Raw genomic sequence first — 27,916 nt, forward strand, 5'->3', positions numbered from 1 at the left:
TTAGGTATTATTTTAACAAATATGGTCTAAACTTAATATTTTGTTGGGTATCCCTTATTTTTTATAACTGCTAAACATCGACGATGCATTGAACCAATTAAAGAGTCCCTTATAACCGCCTCCGATAAATCTTCCTTCCTGGTGTGTTGGAATCTCCAAACTAGGGGCATATTTTCCTCAGCGTATGGATACATAGCATCGTTTTATATTCGTCTTACAAATGTTCTCCCTCCCATCACTGCCTCTTAAATTGTATTTGGATTCGTCGGAAAAGAGGACAGTATTTCGGGTACTTATTTCTAATTTTAGGCTATTAACAACCTCTCGAGGAGTTATTTTTGGGAATTTCTAGAACTCTCTCGCTATTAAATTATCTTGTAGTTTTAAATGTTAAGTTTTTACAGAACCGTCCTCACGAAATTTCTTTATAATTTTTTAAACTGCTGATTTATTTATTGAATATTTGTTGGACCTACAATGGGTCAAAATCGGAAAAATTATTTTTTAACCCGAAGTTTTTTTCACTAAAAGTTTTTTTTAGCTAAATATTAAAAAAAATTTAAAAAACAAAAAAAACAATTCGAAAAAAAAAAATTTTCCAAAAAATTAAAAAAAATACTTCGGAAAAAAAATATAAATTTTGTTTACCTAAAAATATTTAAAATTTTTATTTTTAATTATAACTTGTTATACCCTACACCACCATAGTGGGGAGGGTATTATGCGTTTGTGTAGATGTTTGTAACGCCCAAAAATATTAGTCTAACACCCACCTTAAAGTATACCGATCGACTTAGAATCACTTTCTGAGTCGATTAAACGATGTCCGTCCGTCCGTCCGTCCGTCCGTCTGGTTGGCTGGCTGGCTGGCTGGCTGGCTGTCCATGTAAACCTTGTGCGCAGAGTACAGGACGCAATTTTGAAGATATTTCGATCAAATTTGGTACATATTACTTTTTCGGCCCAAGGACCAAGCCTATTGAAACTGGCTGAAATCGGTCCATTATTTCACCTGGCCCCCATACAAATGTCCCCTCGAAATTGGACTTTATCGGTCATAAATGTTTAATTTATCTATGTATCTACACAAATTTCGCTCCAAATAAGTTTTATATATACAAAATTCATGTCACCAAATTTTGTTACGATCGGTCCATAATTAGTCATAGCTCCCATATAGACCCGCTTCCGAAAATCACTTTAACGTGCATAAATCACTTAAAAATGTTGGTATACACACAAAATTCAACATAAATAACTTTCATATAGACATAAATCACACGACTTAATTTTATGGTGATCGGTCCATAATTGATCATAGCTCCCATATAAGGCCCCTTCGAAAAATCACTCAAAAATATAAATTATTGATATTTTAAAAGAAAAATATTTTTACTCATTTACTTGGTGTAGGGTATTATATGGTCGGGCTTGACCGACCATACTTTCTTACTTGTTTTTAATTATTTTTGATAAAAAAATATAAATTTCTTAAGAATTTTGTTGGGATTGTGATCTATTAATTGAATATTCGGATAAGTTTCCATTTTATTGGCCATCAATGTATTTCATTTTAAGCATAAAGTTAAATACTTACGTTGGCACCTCCATTAGAAGCAGCAAAAACTTTTCCGCTCTACCCAAACGTTGACGATCACCATTAAATGTTTTCAGCAAATCGATCTCATCAACTTCGGGTAATATTTTCAATAGACCTCTTAGTTTTTCCGAGCCTATAATCTCATGATTGCCATCTTGTATTAGCTGAACAATGTCTTCATTGGAATTGTAACTAAAAATGTTGATATAAAACAAATTATTCTCCATATGATATTAATATTTACATTCGCTTTAACTACTTACCCTTTAAATTGCTTGAGGAATATATTTACATTGAGACTTCTTTTACCATCCAGCAGATTAATTTCTGTACTCTCCTTCTTCGACTTGCGATCTAATGTGTCATAACCGCCGCTATTGCCATTACCACTATCGGCTCGTCCCAATTTGGGGGATCCTTGGGTGCTAGTCGATTGCAAACAGAACAAACCTTCCATTTCATTCCAGTCCAAATCCTCCATAGAATTATCCTGATGATTATTTGCCACTATGGTCCATAGATTCTGTTTGCCCAAAACTTTGTGGGGCGGTATTTTGCCCCAATTCAAAGTTTTCATTTTCGCCTTGGGCGCTGGCGTGTCCTGTTGTGGCAACAAAACATCATTGACGCGGGGTTCGGGTGTCAGAGAACGAGCTGGCATGGAATTGTTCTTAACGCTTAGCAATTTACCGCCAGGCGGTGGAGCCGGTGGTGCTCCGGGTATGGGTGGTGGTGGTGGTCCATTGCACATTTTCATAGGTGGAGGAGGCGGTGGTGGGGCTCCCTTGCCAGCATTTATAGAGCTAGGTGGTGGTGGAGCTGGTGCGGGTGGTGGTGGCGGAGGTGGAGCTATGGGACCATTAGGTTTACGTGTTGGGCTTGTTGCATCACTGCGACAATTTTGACATGTGAATTTCTGAGCTGTAGTCGTGCGCAACAAACGCACAGAGTCTTCATGGTTTTCGAGTAGAGTAGCACGGTGAACTAGCTTTTCCGTTGTGTCCCAAATAACATCACTGACTGGTTCTTTGGGCTCAATGCGCAGTAAATGCTGTAGTATACTAAGGAATGGCACTTCCTGTGGTGTATCGGCCACCTAGCAATACAATGAAGGGAAAGTAAAATTATTAATTTGATTTATAGGTTTTGCATTTAAAATTAAAAAAAAAGTTCTTTGTATGATTTTCCTTTACTTATGTTTAGATATAAGATTACATTTAAAAACCTGTTTGTGTCACAAATCTTAATAGTGTAGAAACTTTTTTCAACTAAATATAAATTAGAATATGAACACGATCTGTACACGATCTGTACACATAACCCAGAGACATGCAAACATAAATGTTCTGGTGAAACGCCATAAATTAGTATCACATGTGCGAATAAGTGGTATGCAAAGATACAAAAAAAACTTTTGTAAGCACAGTGCTGGAAAAAAATAGTCGTAATCATGTTTAGAAAACTGTTCCTTGATCTTGTGATCTTAATTAGAACTTTTATATGTGACAAACTTTTCGCACTCACTGCTCTATTTACTTATTTCTCCACACTTGTGAGTGTGTTATTTATAGTTTGTGTTTTTGTTGTTTTTAGAAAAAGTTTTGTTACCATCAACCTTGACAAAATTATATCCTAATATGGTAAATAAATTACAAACTGCTTAATAGTAATCGCTGCTTTTCGATCGTTTGTTTTTGTTCTAATTTTATATATGTACATATGTATTTTACTGACAATCAACAGATAAATTCTAACCAATAACAAATAATTTACTACACAAACTGGAGAAAAACTTGCTAGAAATTACACCTGTACTCGTTAAACGTGGTTAAATTTTTAAAGTATGCTTTGGCCGGAAATTCTAGGGCATCAATTCTCAAATATTTTCGACGTAGATTAACAGCGAATTACTGTTCCAAGTCGCCGCGTTTTAACGGCTTTGTGAATGCCAGTTTTGTTATACATCGTTCCGAAATGAAATTCGTGAAGATGGTCAAAAATTTCGAAAATTAGTGATTGAGAAGATTTCACAGTGTTGGATACATTATAATTTCGTAATCACAAAATAATGATCTAGTAGATTTATCGAAAGATTGCAATACGCAGATTTCGTCTATAAAAGTCTGACATCTGACGAATTACGGATCTTCCATATGATTATAAAACTACGTCTAGTACATTGGAAATCCAGTTTATCTAAGATCGTCCTAAGAAGGTCCTGACTCGTTTCTTCTTTGTGAGATAATCGTTTGATATGGTAGAGAAATATATATATATGCTGCAGATCATCGATATGCCTGGATTGGTAGGGAAGGAGCTGGTGACGAACTCGGCAATTCGTCTACATGGAGTAGAAATACCTTTGAGCATTGTATGAATCTTGTATGAAACGTTCAAAATGTATGGTGGACTATACATCCCATGTGAGAATGTTTCTATGCTGTGCAGATATCTTTCCGAAATACTTGCTGTTAGAGATAAACATGTTAACTTTTACATAGATGGATTGAAGATGCACGATGTTATTTGTTTGTATAAATTCCAGGAATCTCAATCTATAAATAATACCTCTCACAAGATTTTGTAAATTTTGGAAGTTGCGGAATTTTTGTGGTTGCGTGTGGTATGCTCAGCTAATGTAAATGACATTTTTACCACCGTTGCTGATCTGAAATACTAATTGAAACGACATGTGCTGTTTAACATATGGATAATTTGGGAAATATCAGGCCGGATGTGCTTGCTGCTATTACCTTACAAACATAGTCTTCAGTCTTGGTTTCCATGGAGAATACTTCAAAGATTCTGGAGTTTAAGGTCTCTCCAACTATAATAAATGTCTCTTCCGACATTGTTACTGCCGTTGAGACCCTGAAATACTCACACCCATCACTTAACGAGATGACTGAATCATTTGTGACCCTAAGTACCCAAATTTCAGAATGGATGAGCTTGTTCCTACTTTATTGTAAACATAGACTTCAGTGTTGGTATTCATATGGACGATTTCATAGAATTTGGAGATGAAGGTAGTTGGAAACCAGCTGTGATCGAATGTGGTCTCCACAACAAATGTAAATGTTTCTTCCGCTTTGTCTCTTTATAGCAGTTACGGCACTGAAATACTAATTTCTGAGCAGAAGAGCACTTTGGTGTCCCTAAAACAATGCCTGACTATACTAATGAATAGTCAGGCATTGATTCAATGTGACAGTTACCTCCCCAACTAACATAAACATCTCTTCCGACTGTTATGACGCCATTTCTGTCATTAAAAAGTCATTCCTGAGGAGCAGAGCATTTTAGTAACCTCCATCTCTTAACTAAATCGCTGAGCAGTTTAACATAAGGATCATTTGGTACGGGTTCACACAGAGAAATCTTAGGACGGATTAGCTTGCACCTTCTCTGTTTCAGACTTAGATTTCAAACATCGGAAGAGTTTGAGAATATGAACTAAGTCACCAGAAATGTCGATGAATTGGATTTTTATCACTGTTCTACAGTCTGTGATAACTGGATACTGGGTGTTTAAAGTAATGACTTAACCTGGAGGTTTCAGATTAAGGAAGAACGTAAATCGATTTGTCAAAAAAACGAATGAACTTCATGCTATGAAATTCCATGAACTGTCAGGCCAACAATCTTTTAGACTGGAACTTATCATGGGCTTTAACAAGTTCGTGTTGGTACTACTATTGGAGACATATTTACTATATTGACTATAGTAAAGTCTTCATTCAGATTCAGTATCGAATTAACAGCTCTCTAACAAGAGCTAAGAGAGAGGGTATATGAATTCAAACTACTCAAAATTCTTGGAAGGGAAACCTGAGATGGACTTTAGAGCGCTCTAGCAAGCGCCATTGAGACAGTAAAACATATTGAATTTACTACTTAAATTTATTGCAAGGGAAACATGAGAAGAGGTTTTATAAGATGATGACTAAGGCATTTGCATTCCCATTCATATTTCAATATCCATGGGCTAATACATTGACATGTTCAAAATTTTTGTGAATAGTTTACTGGAAAACATTAACCATATTCATCTCAAGCGTATGTGAAGACTGTGGGCTCTGAGATATTATAGAAATTTTGAAAAAAGAAGAGTCTAATAAACTGTTTAAAAAGGGCTTCCCTGTCCTCCACACTCCACAAAGCTCTTCCAAGAGATCAGAAAGGAATTACAAAAAATGGAATTGAACTAAACACGTCCGTCCAACACTCAGTGGAGAAATTCGAATTTCTAAACTTATATTCCTATTTTAATAAAACTTCATCTCCACTGGATATTCTATAAGTTTAAACTTAAACTCCACTTCTTTAGCCGTGAATATCCGTTAAGAAATTAAGTATTTATTTCCACTTTCACGTCAACATTTTGTACGTGTGGTCAATTTATTATCAATGAGTTGGCATACACAATTTTGAAATCTCGAAACCCTGATAGTAATCTTCACAAGATGCGGAGTTTTGGAGACTATATACCATCCGAAATATAGTCGCATTATGGGGACGTAGCTCGAATACGATATTCTGACAATGACATTGTGGGTGCTGGATTATTATTGTGGGTGCTGGATTTTGATGCACTAGGAGACAGTATCATGATGGTTGGAGAACAAAGTCTAGGAGGTTCCTAACTCCTAGCGGTGGCCCTCAATAAGGCGATAAGCAAACCTTAACTAACCTAACCTAGAAAGGTCGGTCATGGTTTCAACTGGCAAATTAACTTTAATCACATAAAACTGATCATGTTAGAATGAATAAACCCAGAAACACCAGTACTCAGTGTATATTTATCCAATCAATGATCAATCTTTAAACTCACACTATTTGTTACATTTATTTAAAACTAATTTGATTAACAAATAATAATAAATAATACTAAAACAACTAAATTAATTAGATAACAAAGCAAAAAATAAAAAAAGAAAGAAAACAAGTCGCCGTACCTGTCGTAATATTGCATAGAAGACGTCAAGATGTGAGTTTAGGTTGATGCCATTTGGGCCCTGTAGGCTTTGTGCTTCGTCGCATTCTCTTTGCTCGTCGAATACGTCCAATTGTACAATAATATCTCCTACACTTTGTGCAACTTTTCTGTAAATACAAAGAAATAATAAAATAAATAATGGATATAATAATAATTAGAATAAACAAATAAATTGTTAATACCATTTGATGGCGAATAAAAATAAAAATTTAATTTTTATTTACGTTTAAGTGTTTTCGTAATAAAATCAATAAATTATTTCATTTTTTTCTTACAATTCTTTTACTTTACTGAGAATTTTGTATGTCTTAATTGCTTGTAAGTTATTAAATGTCAATTTTAATGGTCATGTGAATTGAAATCTACATAACAAAAATACTTAATACATATTTCGCAATAACTAATGGAACAAAGAGTTAGTGCTTAAAGCTTTTCACACTGGATCTATTTAGATCGAGTTAAAGTTTTAATACGTTTAATAAGTTTATCTGGTCAACACGACCGACAGATCACGAAAACCTTGTAGGGAAGTTAATTAGATATGATTTGATTTATTTTCAAATAGGATTTAAGAGGAAAATTTTTCATAATGTTAAAAGTCTTAATGAACAAAATCAAGTTCGTTATATTTGTTTTATATAAAATAAAACATTGTTAGCTGATTTAATTTGGCAAATATTGAAAATCAACAAATAATGAATTCAAAATTCGATATTTTCTTTATATGTAACTGCAACACAATTCTTAGCAAATTACTAATCCTTGATTACTGCATTTACTCATTTCAAAAGTTCCAAGTGTGCATATTCATCCTCTACACATTATAGTTACTTAATTACCAAAGAAAATCATTGACTGAGAAAATTTTCACTTGAAGTTTATCTCAGTTGGTTCTTGACATTTGCAGACATAATGTCTGTTCCTACATACATATGTCTGTCTGTCCGTCTGTCTGCTCAACAGACTGACAATAACATTCATCTCAATGATAAAAGAGCACATCACACACACAAAAAAAAAAAAAAAATTTGCCAACTATAAATTACCTCGAACTTTACAAAAATATGAATTAAAAATCAATAAACTTTAGTTTCTTTATCCTCATGCAACAGAGCTGTTTGCTTTTTTAATATATACTATATAAATATCACCACACACCACATTGCGGCAGGGTATTGAGAGTTGGTAAAAGCATTTTTTGTGTAACTTTTTGTTTTATCAGAATTATACTTATAAAGAAAAAATTGTTGTTAAAAAGTTAGTTTTAAAATTTCATTCAATCAATTAAAATTTTGTTTCATTTTACACACATTCACACAGAGAATAATATAGTTGTACATTTTTACTCTAACCATTTACAATATTATGATCACTTCAATTATTTATATGATTGCGGTAATCGTAATATGTTAATGTTATGATTCACATGATTGTAGCAATCTATATATAATTGTAGTAAATATTATATGTTTGTGACAAACATTTTTATGATAAAGAATGTGGTAAACATTATGTTGTTCTCGGCTTATGGTTATCATAAACTGAGAACAACATATTAGCGGAGTTCAGTATTAAGTGCGAATGGTATTGCATCATTGCAAATGCAAAATTGTAAATGTTTTTGTGTGTATTTTGTTATTGGATTACGGTAAAATTTTGCATTTGCAATGATGCTAGACCATTCGCACTTAACAGTGAATACCGCTATTATGATATAATGAATCATCACGAACATGCCCAGCGGGAAAAAATGATAGGACTTCAATTTGTAGGCCTTCTAAAAGGCATACTTACACATTCTAAAAGATCCGATACTCATTCCACCCTCCCTGCTCTTAGAAGGTGTTCAAGAAGCCCTATGAATCCCCTTCTAATAACAAGTGAACTTGTGGGCTGCCAACAGCCCATCATAAGTAGGCCTTCTCTCAGCCCTCTAACAGCAGCGAGTATGCAAGGCCTTGGCTCGCAATGACACGACGTGTAAAATTGAAATGGCAAAATGATTTTGCAAGTCCTTGTGTCTGCAAAATGAGGCATTTAGGAAGGCCTCTTTACTGCATCTTTTTCCCGCTGGGTGATTGCTATACACATTTTTATTTACTACAATCATTAATAAAATTGCGATAATCATGTGACTGGTGACCTTACCATATCGAGCCCTTAGCGTCAAATTACAGGAGAATATTTTTTCGATTATTTTGAAATTTTTAAATAGAATTAAAAATTTTATGATGCGATATATTATAATTTCGTTCAAGCTATTTGTCTATTTTTCAAAAATATTTATAACTTTTGAAAATTAAAAATTCATGGAATACTTTATTGAAAAATATGACAAAAAATATTTTTTATTGAATTTTTGCATAGATACAAATTTTTCGAATTGAAATAAAATATTTATTTATGAATAGTTTTTAATGAAATTTCACAGTTATGTAAAATTTTCTATTTAAAATGGAAAAATAAAAACGAATTTTGAAATTTATGATCAGCAATCCCGCAATTCCCAAAAAAGTGTTGAAAAGTCCCAAAATTAGAAATTTGCAGTTTTTTGGCTATAATATCCATAATTTTAATTAAAAGCATATTGGGCCATCTAAAATAGCTTATTATATTTTAATATCGAATATGCGATTTGAGAATTTTAGGCCTAAAGTTTAATTTTACATAAAAAATAGGTGTTTTTTTAATGTTTTGAATGTGTGTTTCCCCTCGGTAACAAAAATTTTTAATTTTTTTTTTCAATCAAACTATTTTATGAAAACTTAGCTTTCAGAAAGTATAAATTCCTTATACATCCTCTTAGAAATTTTTTGCGATAATTTAAAAAGAAAAAAAGTTATTTTTTCCCAAAAAATTAGCGAAAAATCGGCTTTTCAAAATTTTTTAAATTCAAATGCATATAGCTTTGGACTTAGTCATTATTTTTAAACAGTTCTTTTCTTATTTGACACATACGTATGTTGTTAGTCCAATGAAGGAAAACTGGAGAAAATCGGAAAATATTTGGATTCGCTGTTATAAAAAAACTGGAGTAGGTTGGATAAAAATGTTGAAAATTAAATTTTCAAATGCGAATATCTCCTAAGCTATAAGTGACAATTGATAGCTACGACTAGGTCTTTTGTAGCAATTTGGCGCTAATATTATGGTTACCTCAATCATATACAGTGGTGGCCACCAATTTAAGACAAATACTTGAATTTTTTTCATCAACTGAATTTTAAGTGCGATAGAGCCAAAATAAAAGGACCTCTAAGGGTATGAAATTTATTATTAATGTTTCTAGTTTCTGAAAAATGTTTGGAAAAATCGGTAAAACATATATGGACAAAGATATGTGGAAATACGTTGACCCACCTCAGCGAACATCCGCTGTAATAACATGATATGACCGAAACTAATGGAACTAAAAATACGAAATTTGGTCCGAATATTTTATAATAATAAAAATATAATGATATAAATGTGAGAAAATATGTTTATTTAAAAAAAATTGTTTTGGTCAAGTTGTAAAAAAATGTTATGTGTTCGTGGTGAATATGTATGAATTGACACAGTCGAATAAAAAACACTTGTGTGTTAAAATAGTCCTCATGCATACATATTTGTGGAAATATTTGAAAAAATAATTGACAATCACATGGAATTTAGCAAACTATTTTTGTCTTAAATTCCTGGCCACCACTGTAAGTCACTAAGTAGATTTAAATTAGGGATTTTTTAAAATTTTTAACTTTTATTTTGCAACATTTGTACAATATAAATTTATTCAATGTACATATTGGCCATTGTTAGCTATGACCTTTTCCCATCTTTCTGGCAACATATGGATTCCGAGCCAAATGAACTGCCCAATTTTTGAGGCCACGAACGAATCAAGCCTATATCGGATACTCTGTTCTAAAGTAAATGGAAAGAAATAGTAGGGTGAAGCTAAACTTCCCAACCACTTCATTGTAAATACTTTTTAACAGGAATTGCAACATGTGGCCGAGCGTTGTCATGATGGAATATTACGGTTTCATGTCTGGCAGCATATTCTGGGCGTTTTCGGTCAATACTCGCTTTGAATGAATGAGTTGCGTTCGATAGAACCTGTCAGGCCGAATATTCGGCCAATTCTCGCTTCAAACGAATCAGTTGTGTTCGTTACTGGTTCCATTTATTGGTCTGGCCAGATTTCAGCAGCTTATAATAGATAAAGAGAATTACCTAAGCGCCATGGATATTTGGCTTTGGTGTCTATTCCGCTTGTTGGCCGATCTTCACAGACGATCTCTTACGCTTCGGGTTATCATAATGGATCCATTTTTCATTGCAAGTAATGATTAGGTGCAAAAATGATTTTTGTTTATAGCGTTCAAGCCTCATGCAAAATCGTCTTTCAAGGTCACTCGGCTTCAGTTCGTATGTATGAATCCTGCTGCTCGCAAACGTTTTGAAATTACTGCTTGAGTAGCTTCCAATAATTTTGGAAGCTCTTGTTGAGTTTTACTACAATCTTTATTGTGTAATGTCTCCAATTCGTGGTCTATGTATATTCTGGATCCTTATAGATAGCGGAATCGATTAAGCCAGGTCTTACTGTCTGTCTGTTGAAATCAACTTTCCGAAGCCCCCAAATAACTTACATACACGAATTATACATCAATCAGCCCAATTATGAATAAAAATTTCCCGGGAGTTTTTCCCCTTTTCTCATTTTTCCTATTCAAATTCAATGGGAAAGACTTTTGCAATGACGTATATAAGACCATAGTAAGTTGGACCTACAAAAGGTCAAAATCGGAAAAAAATATTTTTTAACCCGAATTAGTTTTTAAAAAATTTAAAAAAAAAATTGAAAAAACCAAAAAAAAAAATTTTTTTAAATTTAAAAAATTTTGAAAAAAAATTTTCCAAAAAATTAAAAACAACTGTAAAAAAAAAATTTTTGTTTACCTAAAAATATTTCAAATTATTATTTTGAAGTATAATTTGGTGAAGGGTATATACGATTCGGCACAGCTGTCTTACTTGTTATACCCTTCACCTTCGTGACAAGGGTATATATAAGTTTGTCATTCAGTTTGTAATTTCCACAATATAATTTTCCGACCCTATAAAGTATATATATTCTGGATCCTTATAGATAGCGGAGTCGATTAAGCCATGTCCGTCTGTCTGTTGAAATCAATTTTCTGAAGACCCCAGATATCTTCGGGATCCAAATCTTCAATAATTCTGTCAGACATGCTTTCGAGAAGTTTGCTATTTAAAATCAGCAAAATCGGTCCATAAATAACGGAGATATGAGCAAAAAACCGGGACAACCTAGATTTTCGACCTATTTTTGATCTATATCTGGATTACTAAGTCATTAATATAGACAATATGGATATCTAATGATAGATATTTCAAAGTCCATTGCAACGATGTAGATAAGGTATGTTGGACCTATAATGGTCAAAATCGGGAAAAATATTTTTTAACCCGAATTTTTTTTTCATAAAAAATTTTTTTTTGTCATACATTTTTTTTCCAAAAAAAAAAAAAAAAAAAAAAAAAATTTAAAAAAATTTGGAAAAAATTTAAAAAACAATTAAAAAAAAAAATTTTGAAAAACAATTTTGAAAAACAATTAAAAAAAAAATTTTGTTTACCTAAAAATATTTAAAAAAAATTATTTTAAAATATAATATGGTGAAAGGTATATAAGATTCGGCAAAGCAGAATATAGCTCTTTTACTTGTTTTTATAATAAGATTTATAATGGATTTACGCTTGTTAAGTGGTGTGTTGATTGTTATTCTGAAGGATACAATTCAACAATCTTAATTATACTTTTAATCACACACAATAAAAAAAAATCTGTAAAATTATATTACTTGCATGTTTGAACATGTTTGGCTACATCGTTTTGTGGACTTGTTTACTTTACAGCTATAGTATAAATCTGGTAACCAGATAGATAGAGACATGGTGGTGTACTTGAACTAAGTTAACCCTTTATTTGTTTTTGTTTATAAAATAATAAAAAAAAATCACTTAAATGAAACAAATTGGCTGGGTATTGTGTGGGTGGTTTGGGTTGTACTTTTTGGTGATGAAAAAAGAAAAGAAAAACTTTATACGTAGTTTTAAAATGCCAAGAAAACAGAAGCAAAAAAAAAAAAGAAATAAAAATGACAGAGGAATAAAAATGATAGCGACTACCAAAAAATAAGTTTCTTTTTACTCCTGAGCTTCTTACTTTTTTTTAAATAGTTTATGTCTAGCCATATATACATGCATATGTATGTATGTATAAATAAATACATATAAAATTTTGGAGAAAAACCAACAGCACACATCGGATAAGGAAACAGGAAATAGGTATTTATGCTGGTGTGTATTGTGTTGTTTATATAAGTGTAATATTGTGTGTGTGTGAGTCTGTGGGTTTGGGAAAACAAATAAATATGAAACTTACTTTAGATTTGCCAATAAACGAAAAGAATCTCCAGTTAAATTATATTTCGATAAAGAGCAACAAAACGCGGCACAGCCGAGACGTTGTAATGTTGATGGCTCCACGGCTCCACAGCCTTAAAACAAGTTTAAAGGACGGAAATACTAGAGGAGAGATCCTTGGCAATATACTACCAAAAAATATGCTATAGATTCTAACGTTTTAAACAAACTTTTAATGACGCCAACAATAACAACAAATTTAACTCATAGACTCGATACATACATTTACACATACACTTTCATATACACACATACATACATCAGTGTATGTAAATTTGTGTAGGTAAAATTGAAATTTATTTACAAACTATTTTAATGGCACATGATTGCAACCAATATTTCAATTTCTATTTTTATTCCTTTTTTTCAATAAAATTTCATTTCATTTTCCTTTATTTTATTTTTTTTTGTACAAAATGATTTCATTTGTTAATTAACTTTCGTTTTAAATTGTGTGTTTTATTTAATTTCCCTTGATACAATTTCATTAATTTCCATTTATATTATTTTTTTGTTGCTTAAATTTTTCTTTAATTTTATTTCTTCCGTGCAATAATTGTCGGTTTTTATTTAACATAACGAACTTGTGTATACATTTCTGCGCCCTTTCCACTAGAGACTGAACTACTCGAATTTCATTTCATCTACATTTGGCCATATACTATATGCATATATATTTATAAGCACGATATATGAGTATAAATATGTTGTTGTTTTTATATACGTTGGAGCCTGTCGACATTAATCCAAATAGAATATACGAAGTGTACGAGCAACTACACGCTAAATATTTTTATTATTTGTCGGGAAATTATTATTAATTCAAAATCCTTGAAGAAATACTTTACTCTATTTGATTTCCTTGCAATCCTTCGAATTATATAAAGTCTCTTGAGAACTTTGATGGGATGTTCAAAGTTTTAATTCCTTCCATGCTAACGAAAGGATATAAGACCTGGTTATACGCTGATGGTTCTAAGATCATCATTGGCATATGATCTGGGATCTTCTGTGATGAACTCACCATAAAATCCTCAATACGTCTTACAGATATATAGAATGTCAGGTCAAGATGTTGGCTATCTGGTAGTCTATCTTGCAGCACATCTTCAAACTTAGGCAGACAGTGTAAGGAAATTGTACGACCTGCACAGGGAGATGAAATGGCCGCTTTAAATATCTTAGATGAAGTATCTGTCGCATAAACTCTTGGGACTATTAGAAGTGAAATTTTCAAACACTAACTTCGAAAGACTAATAATAGATGGCGCAGAATGAAAATGTGCAAGGTTGTCAGACAAATGTGCACCGGATACAATGAGAATAGAAACTGGAAAGATACTTAGATACTTACTAGCATCTATTCTTGATCTAGATTCTTAGTATTGTTGAGCGTCGTGGTTCTGTCAAAATGGAATCAAATTGATTCTACTTGATTGCTTGCAAGCACAAGCTACCACAGGAATCAACCGACCATCAAGTTGTGGTCTAAGCTATGACATGTTGAAGGGAGTAAACAGTTTTTAATATTCACTATGAATATCTAGCTCTACCTACATATGTTAATACATACATACATTTCTGAACGAACATATACAGAACTATCTTTCTGGGGTGTAAAGAACAATGAAATCTTGATCTATTTCCTCAATCTTATTGATTGTTAAAAGTCATAGCATGTTGAAAGGAGGACACAATTTTTCATCTTCTTGAATGTCTAGCTATTCATAAATTAAGACATAGATTACTGGACGAAAATAAACTGAACGTGTCTGAGGTATCAAGAACAGGATTGTGTTGGATATAAAACCTGCCACATTTACAAAAATTTTGATCTATTTAGTTTCTCAATCTGGTAGAGTTTTATGATCCTTTAAAAATGGAATCATATGGATTCTACTTGATCCTGGCAAAATGGAATCAACCCTACTTGATTGCTTGTGAGCTACTACATCAACTAACCAACAAGTTGTCTTTCTCTGTTCGAGTGAAGCTTAAAATATTCAACACAAACGTGAAGTCAATCCTAATCAATGGCTGTGAAACATGGAATGCTGCACCGCGAGATATCCAAAAGCTACAAGTGTTTGTGAACCGATGGCTTCGCAGAATCATACGTATAATCTGGCCAAATTTTACCACGAATGCCAGATTGTTGACCGAAACTAATCAACTGCCAATTGCAACAGAAATGAAGAAATGCAAGGCCACATTCTACGTAGACCTGATAACGACATCACCAGCAATGCCATCGACTGGATCTTAACCGCGATTTGGAAATTTCTGAACTTTATTGCTTTGGCTCTGCGCACAAAACAATCAGAGTATTTAACTTTACGAGCTACTTTTCTGATAAAAGTGTTGGGTGCTCTTCGAAAGAGCACCCAACACCAATATCTGTTAGACCTTTCTTTATTCCTGATGAAGGTTTTCTATCAATGTTCAAGTCTTCCTTATACAGTTCATTGGCTTTTGAAAGAGTTTGACGATGAACCTTTTTTTCTAGGAGGGTGGGTCAACAAGTCCGTGACTTTTTGAATTTCCCGCTGAACAATCTGCCTCATTACTTTGTGGTTTCTCACATGGCTCAGTCGTTTCAATTTTGGAATGATCACTTGGTTATGAGAAAGCTGTCCTCAAGTTGGGAGCCGCGTTTTTTGACAATCAACCACAAATGCAATTGTGTGACAACTTCGGAGAAATGTTTGGCGTTGTTCAACCGCAATATGAACGAATTTGTGTGCCGTTTCTAAACCGTGGATCCACCACAACACACCAGCAGTCAAAAAGTGGGATTCTCGAGGTAAATCGGCGCCAAAGAAGGCCAAGGTGGGTTTGTTAGGCAATGAAGTCATGACGACCGTTTTTGGGATGCACGTGGTTCAATTCACTGACTACCTTCAAAAGGGTAAAACTGTCAATGGCGAATACTGTGCTTATTGGGTATGAGAAAGCTTTCCGCAAGATGAGTGTCTCGTTTGTTTACAATCGACCACAAACACTATCGTGTGAAACTTTGCAGGAGTGTTTGGCATTGTTCAGCAGTAATATGAACGAGTTTTTACGTCATTTCGTAACGTGGATCCATCACAACACATCAAAGAATTAGGCTACGAATTGCTCCCTCATTCTTCCTATTCTACGGATTTAGCCCCGAGTGACTATTTCTTGTTTCGAAATCTGAAGAATTAGCTTGGCGGAAAGAGATTTCACTTCAACGATGAAATCATCTCTCAAACTAATGCCTATTTTTCAGAAATCAGACAGTTCAAATTGTTCTTACTATTTCTTCTTCTTAAACTCCAATTTTTATTACAAATGATCTTTATAACTTCAACTATCAAGACAAGTGCCATACATTTGTTATACCCTTCACCATGAGTGGCAAGGGTATATATAAGTTTGTCATTCCGTTTGTAATTTCTACATTTTTCATTTGCGAGCCCACAAAGTATATATATTCTGGATCGTTATAGATAGCGAAGTCGATATAGCCATGTCCGTCTGTATGTTGAAATAACCCTCATACATGATTACAACAATATATCGTGAATTCTTCCGGCTCGGTTGCTATTTAAAATCGACCCACAACTGGCTGAGATACATACATATAAGGAAAAAACCGGGGCAACCTCGATTTTTGGCCTATTTTTGATCTATATCTGGATTACTAAGTCATTAATATAGACAATAATGATAGATATTTCAAAATCCATTGCAACGATGTATATAAGATTATAGTAAGTTTGGTCTACAATGGGTTAAAATCGGGAAAAATATTTGTTAACCCGAACTTTTTTTTTCATCAAAAAAATTTTTGTCATAAATTTAAATTTATATTAAAAAAAATGGAAAAACTTTTTTTAAAAAAATTAAAAAACTATTTCGAAAAAAAAAAATTAAAAATTATACTTTAAAATAAATTTGTTTACCTAAACAAATTTATTTTAAAGTATAATTTGGTAAAGGGTATATAAGATTCGGAACAGTTTCTCCTACTTGTTTTTTTTATCAATTTAAACTTCAGGATAGTGTTCAAAATAAATACCACTCCACAACTAATTTCCCTCAGTGCAAAAACAGCTGGTGAGTATAAACATTTTTGACCCATTGCCAAATCTCAGTTCTGTGAATATACGAATACTGTATACAGTAGTGTTTATAAATACAACACATAAACTTTGTTGGTGTTTTCTGTTTTTTGGTGCTCCTCAGTTGGGTAAACATTTCCTCGGCTGCATGCTACATATATTAGCATGTGTTTGTTTTTGTTTTCATGTTCAGACTCCACGTGGTGCGCGCGCATTATTTTTTTTTCTTCAGATATTCCTTTCGGTTTTAAACTCTATACGTGAGTATTTATGTGGAAATGAGTTTCTAGTATAGAGCGACTGACTACTAGATATATATTGCTCAATCATTGTTCCGTTACAGGCAGGCAGGCTTTCGCTGTTGGTAAATACCATGTGACATTATGGAAAGCTCCTTTCATTCTTCTTTATCGTTTTGAAAGGATATTAAAATATTTTTTTTTGTTTTTGCGAATTTTTTAAATGATTTATACTCATATACATATAATACTTAGTTGCAGTATTTCTACAAAATAAAGCGGCGAGAAAGCATGTTGTTCGGAAGGATGGATTCATTGCTTTAATGTTGTCACTTTTTAGTTGTAATTTTTATGATTAATATTTTAGAGAGTATTTCGGTAGAATTTTGGGGGTTGTTTTTTGTTTTTGCAAGTTAGAAAGTTTTTGTTGTCTTTTTTTATATATAAATTTGCAAAGTGTTAAAAAAGTAATTTGAAAAAAATAATTACATGATTTTGGGAGATAAAAGGTACGAGTAAATTAAATGCCTGCAAGGTCTCCGCAAATTTGGTCTGTTACTTTAGTAATCCAACAGAAGTATAAATAAATAAATATATTGCCTATTTTAGGGCTTTTTGTTTTGTTGTGTTAATGAAAAGCTTTTTAAATGGTGTTGTTTTTTTTATTTTTATTACATTGTCATTAAAAAAAGGTGATACATTTAAAGTTTAAGGCTATTTACTATTTAGTGTTTTGTGTAGAAGAGAAGGGAGTATAGTAGTTTTGTTATTTTATGTGTAATTATAGGGTGTTAGGACAGTAAAATCGTATTCCATTACTTCTAACAGTTAATATCAAAGAGGAAATAGTAATAAATTTACTAAAAACAAGTAAGAGAGCTATATTCAGCTGTGCCGAATCTTATATACCCTTCACCAAATTATACTTCAAAATAAAAATTTTAAATATTTTTAGGTAAACAAAATTTATTTTTTTCCAAAGTTGTTTTTTTAATTTTTGGAAAAAAATTTTCGAATTGTTTTTTTTAAATTATTTTTTTTTTTGTTTTTTCAATTTTTTTTTAATATTTAGCGAAAAAAAATTCGATTCGAATTAAAAACCAAAATACGAAACGATTATTGTTCAGTTTTGCTCAATTATGTTAGTATTTTTGGAAAAGGTAAAATTACTTTGTAAAAAAATATATGATTCGATTTGTTTTAATTCGACTAAAAAATATTTATTTCAGCAAAAATTAATTTTTTTTACCAAAAAAAAAGATTCGAAAAGATTTGCTCACAAAAATTCGATTCGAATAAAAAACCGAATAAAAAAATTGTTTTGTTCCTAGAAAAAATAATTAAAATTAGCCAAAATAACTTGTTATTAGGGTTCCAAATTATTCGATTTTTATTTTCTTCGATACAATTTATTATTTTTAAAAGAAAAAAACTGATTCGAATTTTTTTTATTCGAATAAGAAAATTCGTTAAAAATCGAATTTTTTACCAAAAACAAAAAAAAGTTCGAATTAAAAAAAATATTCGATTAAAAAAAATCAAAAAATCAATTTACATAAATTGGATTAGATAAAAAAATCATTTTTGTTCCTAGAAAAAATAACTAAAATTAGCCAAAATGATCAGGGTTGTTATTAGGGTTCCAAATTATTCGAATTTTCTTTTCTTCGATACAATTTATAATTTTTAAAAGAATAAAACTACTTTGTGAAAAAAAATGATTTCAATTATTTTTTATTCGAATATGAAAAATATTCATTTCTGCAAAAATTAAATTTATTTTACCAAAAAACAAAAAACAGATTCGATTAAAAAAAATATTCGATTCAAAAAAAACCAAAACAAAATCCGACTGATGATTTCTCACCAAAAAATATTTTTTTACTAAAAACCCGATTCGAATAAAAAATTATTCGATTCGAAAAAAACAGATTTTCTGGTTTCAAATAAAAAACCAAAAAAGTGAATTTTTAACAATTTTTGATTTCACAGATATATTTTTCGATTTTTTTATTCGAATAAGAAAAATATTCGTTTTGGCAAAAATCCAATTTTTTACCAAAAACAAAAAAAAATATTCAATTCAAAAAAAATCAGATTTACTCACAAAAATTCTATTCGAATAAAAAATTTTTGTTCCTAGAAAAAATAACTATAACTATAACAAATTATTCGATTTTTCTTTTCTTCGATACAATTTATAATTTTTAAAAGAATAAAACTAGTTTGTGAAAAAAATGATTTGAATTATTTTTTATTCGAGTAAGAAAAATATTCAATTCTGCAAAAATAATTTTTTTTTTTACCAAAGATTAACTCACAAAAAATCGATTCGAATAAAAAACCAAAACAAAATCGGTCTGATGATTTCTCCCCAAAATTTTTTTTTTTACCAAAAATCCGATTCGAATAAAAATTATTCGATTCGAAAAAAAAAACAGATTTTCTGATTTCAAATAAAAAAACCAAAAAAGTGAATTTTTAACAATTATTGATTTCACAGATATATTTTTCGATTTTTTTATTCGAATAAGAAAAATATTCGTTTTGGCAAAAATCCAATTTTTTACCAAAAACAAAACAAAAAGAAAATTCGAATTAAAAAAAATATTCGATTAAAAAAAAATCAGATTTACTCACAAAAATTCGATTCGAATAAAAAACCGAATAAAAAAAGTTTTTGTTCCTAGAAAAAATAACTAAAATTAGCCAAAATGAACAGAGTTGTTATTAAGGTATCCAAATTATTCGATTTTTCTTTTCTTCGATACAATTTATAATTTTTAAAAGAATAAAATTACGTTGTAAAAAAAGTAATTTGAATTATTTTTTATTCCAGTAAGAAAAATATTCATTTCTGCAAAAATTAAATTTATTTTACCAAAAAACAAAAAACAGATTCGAATAAAAAAAATATTCGATTAAAAAAAAACCAAAACAAAATCGGACTATTCGATTCGATTTTCGATTTTTTTATTCGAATAAGAAAAATATTCGTTTTGGCAAAAATCCAATTTTTTACCAAAAACAAATAAAAAATATTCGATTAGAAAAAATCAGGGGGCAAATTTTCGCAGTCATAATCGAAATAAATTTCGAACGCTTGTTAGTGTTCCAGTAAAAACTCGTTATCTATACATTTTATTCGATATCGAATAAGAGAATCCCAAAAATAAATAAAACTCACGTTCGAATAAGTATTCGATAGAATAAAATGCGATTCGAATAAAAAACCAAAAAAACCGAATAATATAATAATGATTTTTGTTCCTAGAAAAAATATTTAAAATTAGTCAAATGATCTGGCTTGTAATTAGGTTATCCAAATTTTTCTATTTTTCTTTAGTTCTAATAAAACGAATAATTCGATTAAGAGATATCAGCTTGTTCGAATAAATCGATTATCGATCGATACCCTAGTTGTAATATTCTGAAATGTCCTTATAAAGACTGAGCAACATTAAACAAACAATAAATTGTTCCCGAAAACTATTGAATTTTAATTACAATCTCCTCTAATATTTAGAAGATAATTCAACTGATTCTGGTTTATGAAGTGTTTTTGTCCCCTCAAAATGTATCTAAGTCCAAGGTATTTCACCTAAAAACTTATGCTGGTTTATAAAATACATATTTCTTAATCTGAATCTTTCGAGGTTTTGTTTGCTTATTAAGATTAAGTTATTAACTTTATAAATTAATGCGCAGTATAGTTAACTAGATCAATTTTAAATAAAAACCAATTTCAAAAGAATTAAAAACTTTTGTTATTTAAACAGAAATTTGTCTCTTAATTTATTCATTAATTAAACATTCATTATTTTATATAAATGATAATTTAACAAACAAAAAAAAAACAAGATTTGTTTTAAGCACTTTTTCATTCATCGAATTCAAGTTATAATTTAATTAAACAAATAATTTGTCTAATCAAAAGTTATTCATACAGTAGCACCTGTCGCCATGTCATAAACAAAATATCAGCAGGTTAAATTATAAATTCATTAATTATAAACAATAATATATCAAAATAAAACATTAAAAAATTATGCACACTTTGATGAATTTAGAAAATTTAAAAACAAAAATAATGTAACGCTTCATTGAATTACACAAATTGCCAGTTTTTGTTTGAAATTCTATTTAAACAAAAATCTAATGGTTTTAAACACTGTTTTGTTAAAAACAATTAATTAGCATATTTCATTGTATAATTAATTAATTTTGCTAAAACACCAATTTTTTGACAATGTGAGGTCCAAAATTTAAATATTTTTTATTATTGTTTCGCTACATGAGATTAAAAACAAAAACCCAGCAAAATGTTTTCATAAAAAATATGCAAAAAAATCCTCAATTCTATGTTTATAAATAGGAGGCGCTTAATGAAAGACTCTTTACTTTCGGTTTCTTTTATAAATTCAAAATTCAATTCATTAATTATAAGTTTTGCTACTTTTTTTTGGTTTATTTTTTGGCAGCTCTCTACTACTAATTGACATTGGTAACACACTTTATTCGAACAATTTATACACAAAAAAGTGTTAATTAACAAAAGTTTAAGTTGAGTGTTTGTGCGTTACCATAATTTTTAAGTGATAATTAATGAGTTTTTTTCTTTTTTAACAAATAATATGTATTACAATTCTTATTATGGGAAGTTTATTGTTACATGTTTTAATATGACGTTTAAAATAAACGAATTGCAAAATTTTTATATTTGATTGAGTTTTTTGAAAATTGTTTTGAAAATGTGTAAATTTACAAGGTTGTTGTAAAACTTTACACAGTTTGAAGTAGGTGTGTATAGAGTTTCAATGTTAGATTTTTATCGCAATATAAAGATTAGATTTGTGTAATTATATAAGAAAAATGGTTTCTTTTTTATACAAATAAAATTACATAGAAATATGCAGAGTATGAGTTTTTCTTGTAAGAGAAGTTTGTAATAAAATTTTAACTCAAAATATAAATAAAATGAAATTTGTTTTTGACACAGTGTGGGGTGAAAAGATTAGAAATAGTGGGAAATTATAAATTTCAGCAGTGTTTAAAAAACTAGACTACAAGTAGCAGTAGCAACGAAAAAACACAAGTAGTCTATTAAAAAAATTAATAAAAACTCGGAGTCAATAATTACTACTACTACTACTACTGCTACCTTCACATTTTGGTAGCAGTAGTTGTAGTAGTACTAATAAAAGAAAAATTTAAAAGTAGCAGAGTAATTTATTTTCTATTGCTACCTTAAAAAAGTTTTGATGTAGCAGTCATTAGTTTTTTATTATTTCTGCTACTTTTAAAATTTAGTAGTAATAGAAGTAGCAGTTGAGGTAGTAGAAGAAGTTGCAGTTAAGTAGCAGTTGAAGTAGCAGCTAAGTAGCAGTTGAGGTAGCAATAAAATAAGTCAAAAATAAAAATTTTCAGCCAAAAAAGAATATTGTGTGTTGTTGTTGTGAATATATATTTGTATAAGTTGGCCGTGTTGTAAACAAAAGTTCGGCTTTTTTGTTATACACACAGAAAACACGATCTTTCTGTTAGCAACACGAACATCTGAGACGAATAAAAACGAATAATTCTTTCAAACTCTCTCAAAACAAAAACAACACACAGTGTTTAATTCTGTCAATTTTGGTGTTATGACTGAAGATTTTCTTTTTTGACTACTTTTATTGCTACCTTAACTGCTGCATCAACTGCTACGTTACTGCTACCTTAAAAATTAAAACTCGATATAGAGCAGTAGCAATGATTTGTATTTTTATGATACTACTCCATTTACAATTCATGTTTTATTACTACTGCTCTGTTAAGAGTTTTATATTTTGAAGGTAGCAGTAGTTTTAAAAAAACGAGAAAAAGAAAAAAGACAAATGTTACTGCTACCGCTACATACACTTTTTTGAAGCAGTAAATGTAGCAACAGTTAAAAATTTTTTATTTATCGTAGCTTTTTAAACACTGAATTTCAGCCAGCTAGCTCCTTCGTTGGGCCCTATCGTGTTTTCAATAGACATACATACAGAGGGAGGGAAGGACGGACGATATAGCTAACTCGTCATAGAATATTATGAGGAGTCAAAATGACCGATTTATAAAAAAACATTATACTTTTCTTAAAATTCGTTTTATTATCGTTTGCACAAGACTTTCCTCAAATTTTTTGGCAGCCAAATTCTCCATTTAGTTTTAAATTCTTCTACAGTTGGCATTGGCTTCCTCAAAGTACACGCCTTCGTAAGTCCATGACTTTTTGAATAAAACACAGGTTTCTGGATAAAAAATCCTTTTATTTCACTGTGTGTCATTTTTTGAGTCATGGAAATATAACCATATAAGGACACCACTACGTGATAAAAGACAAAAAAACCGTGTCTTCCAATTTTGCCCAAAGTCATGTTTTGTTTTTTATGGGCCCCCAAAGATTTGGGTCTTCGGTGTAATTTTTGCAAAAAAGTGATAATTTTCTCAGGCTCATATCATGCAAACAGTTCGTAATTTTAATTTACTCTCTGAGGCAAAGTTGTAGCACTTGTCATAAAGAACAAAAATTGTCAACATATAAAATCAAAAAAACTTCATCTTCAAGATCAAAATCGCAAAAAACTTTTAAAAAAATCGAGTTTTTTTTTTTACCTTTTTCCCCTGGTTATTTTTTTTCGTGTTGCACTGTGTTTTCCAACTTAGTCTTTTTCTAAGCTCTATAAACATTGTCCAACGTTTCTCCAACCTTTTTATCCCTTCCATAAAAATAAGATTTGTTGAGTTCATTTGTTTGTGAAATGATTTCATCATTGGAGTTAAATCTCTTTCCGCCTAGGCATTTTTTCAGGTTTGGAAACAAGAAATAGTCACTCGGGGCTAAATCCGGAGAATAGGGTAGATGAGGATAAGGACCCTATCGTGTTTTCAGTAGTAATACAGACAGACGGACGGACGACATACCTAACGTGTCTTAGAATCTTTAAAATTCGTTTTATTATCGTTTGCACAAGACTTTCCTAAAATTTGTTGGCTCCATTTAGTTTTAAACTCTTCTATAGTTGGCATTGGCTTCTTTAAAGTTACGAAGGTGGATAAATAAGTCCATTACTTTTTGAATGATCACAGGTTTTTGGATAAAAGATCTATTTATTTTACAACATAGTCTTCTTCTAAGCTCTATAAACTTTGTCAAACGTTTCTCCAAGCTTTTTATCCCTTCCAAAAAAATAAGATTTCATCATTGCAGTTAAATATTCATTCGGAGCTAAATCCGGAGAATAGGGCGCATGAGGGAGCAATTCGTAGCCTGATGCATGGATTTTTGCCATGTGCTAAAACTTGCATTGTTATGGTATGGATAAAGAATGAAAAATAACGCGTGAATCCCAAAAAACTGTCGCCATGACTTTATTGGCTGACAAACCCACCTTGGTATACTTTGCCGCCGATTCACCCTTAGAAACCCACTGTTTTTACTGTTGTTTGGTCTCAGGCTTGTGTTTCGTCCACGATTACGAAATGGCGCAAAAACTCGTCCATATTTGCGGTTGAACAACGCCAAACACTTCTGCGAAGTTGTCACACGATTGCGAATATGGTCGATTGAGAGTAATGGCGGCGCCCATCTTGCGGAAATCTCTCGTACCCAAGTGAACATTCAAAATTTAATTCACTGAGACATGTGTTCCGGCTGTGGCTTCCACAATCTCTTGCATTTTCAATCTCTGATCGGCCAACAGTATATCAACAGAAATCTTTCACATACCCATGTGATCATTAAAAATTTAATCCACTGAGCCATGAGAGATGCCTATGGCTTCCACAATCTCTCGCACTTTTAATCTTCGATCGCCCAAAACCATATCGTGATTTTTTTCAATTGTTTTGGATGTAGAGACCTTAACAGAGCATCCAGAACGGTCAGCATCTTCTGTCTTTGTATGGCCTCAACGAAATCCAGAAAACCACTTTTTTACCATTGAAATTGATGGTGCAAATTCCACAGTATTTATCAAGCAAAGGTTTGAGTGATGTTTTTTTTTCCTCAAAAAATAATACAATTCAGATATGCCCATTGCTTAGTCACAAGTTCCTAGATAAGGCCAAATTACATTTATTTTTTTAATTATTTATTTATTTATTAACATTTCTGTATTCTTAACATTTTTGGAAAACAAATAAAAAACTAAATTTATACGATAAAAATGTTAGATTAAACTCCACCATCAATTAATCATAATTCCTAATTTCTTTCTTTTCAGATTCATCTTTCAAATCCTGGTAAGTGAAAATATTAAAATTTATACATACGACCCTAATAATAAATGAGAAATAGTTCAATAATTAGAATACACAAATATCACCGTACGACACTCAATATTAGTCACGAACCGGATGATATACGTCTGAAACAATAAATTAAATGGAGAAAAAACTGCGTTTTCAGTTTTTCATTTCGTGATCCTGTTTCCTTTTAAAAGGACTTCAAATTTTCAGAGGAGTACATTTTTAAAAAAATGTTTTAAAATACTTCTGATCATCCTACTATGTCAAATTTGATGTCAAATGATCAAGAAGAGTTGTAAAATATTTCGTATTATTTTATCCTGTAAGGATCAGAAGATGTCAAAAATGTCCTTTCAAATTTTTATCCTTTAATATCCTTTAAAATTGCCAATAAATTCCTTTTTAAAAAATTTGTCGGACGGTGTATTCAGTACATCTAAAATTCCCACTCTGGAAAATTTTTTTATAGAAATTTTTGAGAAATTATTATGGGGAAATATCGGTAATTTCTTTATAAGTTTACTTCTTAATGTTGTAATATTATTTCTGCACAGTAGATAATGAAGAATTGCTATTCAAATAACCGAATTTGTGTCAACTTTATCGAAATTGTTTAGCTAGCAGCTTTTATCTAGCACCTTTTATATAACTGAACCGATTTGATGTTGAAAGCGCAGAGATTTTAGAACGATTTCTAAACATTTAATTAAGAAAATAACTGACATATTAGAAATGTTAGTGATTGACAAAGTCATACATCTTAAATTAAATGCTGAACACAAAAATTACTTAAACATTTTTGTTTTTAACTCAGCCATCAATCACAATTAAATGATCATATACTGTATAGTTTTCAATAAAACTCTTAAGAATTATTTAAAATTATATAGAGTTTAGCTAAATATATTGTATGAACGTCATAATCTTTTTTAAATGCAATGAGACACACCCACTAATTGAAAAAGAGGTGAGCAGGGAGGGCGATTGAGAGACAGCTATCTATTAGATTTAAAAGGCGTTCATGTATGAATGTAAATCTACATCTAGCTTTTTGTATGAAACGAATTATTAAATTTTGTTGTAGCTAATAATCTTAACAAAAATAATAATAAATTTACAAAAAAAAAATACAAGATTTTTATCTAAAAATAAAAAGATTTGCATTTATAAAACAATCATGTATGCAAAATTAAATACTCAACAATACCAGTATTGAAATGCCTTAAAGGCAAATTGGAATTCAGTGTGTTTTTTCTCTTATAAATTTTGTTAACATGCTTAAGACGCTTCTTAAGTCTGAACCCAAAATCATATATATCTGGGAGATATTGTGGCTTCTGTTAGCATATCAAAATGTTTGATTTATATGGAGTTTCTTTTTGGTAGTATTATGAGGGTGTTGTGGTGGCTTTTTAACTTAATTATGTTTAGAAATCAAATGTTGTTAACAATTTTTTTTGTGGTTATAATCATATTCAAACTGTGTGTAACCAGCATTTGTAGCTTTAAAAATAAAGCTTAAAACGGTTAAGTTTTGGCGACTTGGTTTTCAACACGTTCTCATGATTTGTATTTACTATAATCGATTTGTTTTAGATACTATGTTGGTATAATTACATGATAATTTAGGAAAAAACTGACATAATTTTTAAATTATGTATGCGAACATGATTGATAAATATTAATTTTAGTTGACAAAATCCAGGATCTATGGTTTAGAGAAATTTTTCAAAAGTAGCTAGATATCTAGATAATATATGATTTCAAAGGCGGCATGGTGTAGTGGTTAAAGTGCTTGCCTACAAAACCAAGCACCCCAGGTTCGATCCCTGGTAGAGGACGAATCATTTTCATCATGGTTTTCGAGTTTTTAAAATTAACCCCCCTCTAAACAATCCATTCAAGAAGACCCCTGACCACCCCTCCCCCTGGAAAAGAGGATTACATCATGATAAAGGTCAGGCAGCCCGCCACCCCCTGGGAAAAAGGTAGGAATCAAAGAATTAAATTAGCAAGGTTTCTAGGCAACGACAGATGGCAGCACCATTATCCTAGACCAGCTACAGCAGACCAATCATCTACTTAGTTGGAACAACAACCGATTAACGAAACTAACAATAGGCTGGATCTTATGGCAACATCCTAAATGTATCCTTGGACCTGAAACTGACACAAAAATAACAATAGTCTGTTGTAATGGCAACATCGTACATGAAGA

General features: G+C 31.0%; 1 protein-coding gene across 2 annotated transcripts in view; it reads right to left on the bottom strand.

Annotated features, from left to right (window-relative positions):
• form3 (formin 3) overlaps window positions 1-27,916 on the bottom strand; it is a 183,109-nt gene that overhangs the window by 8,236 nt on the left and 146,957 nt on the right. For both annotated transcript variants that reach the window (XM_065503170.1, XM_065503169.1), the window contains 3 exons: window positions 6,559-6,706; window positions 1,864-2,696; window positions 1,598-1,792 (listed from right to left, as the gene is read on the bottom strand). In XM_065503170.1, coding sequence (XP_065359242.1) covers window positions 1,598-1,792; window positions 1,864-2,696; window positions 6,559-6,706 — 1,176 coding nt within the window. The remainder of the gene's footprint in view (window positions 1-1,597; window positions 1,793-1,863; window positions 2,697-6,558; window positions 6,707-27,916) is intronic.

The sequence above is a fragment of the Calliphora vicina genome, chromosome 3, assembly GCF_958450345.1.
Source record: "Calliphora vicina chromosome 3, idCalVici1.1, whole genome shotgun sequence".
Lineage (NCBI taxonomy): Eukaryota > Metazoa > Arthropoda > Insecta > Diptera > Calliphoridae > Calliphora > Calliphora vicina.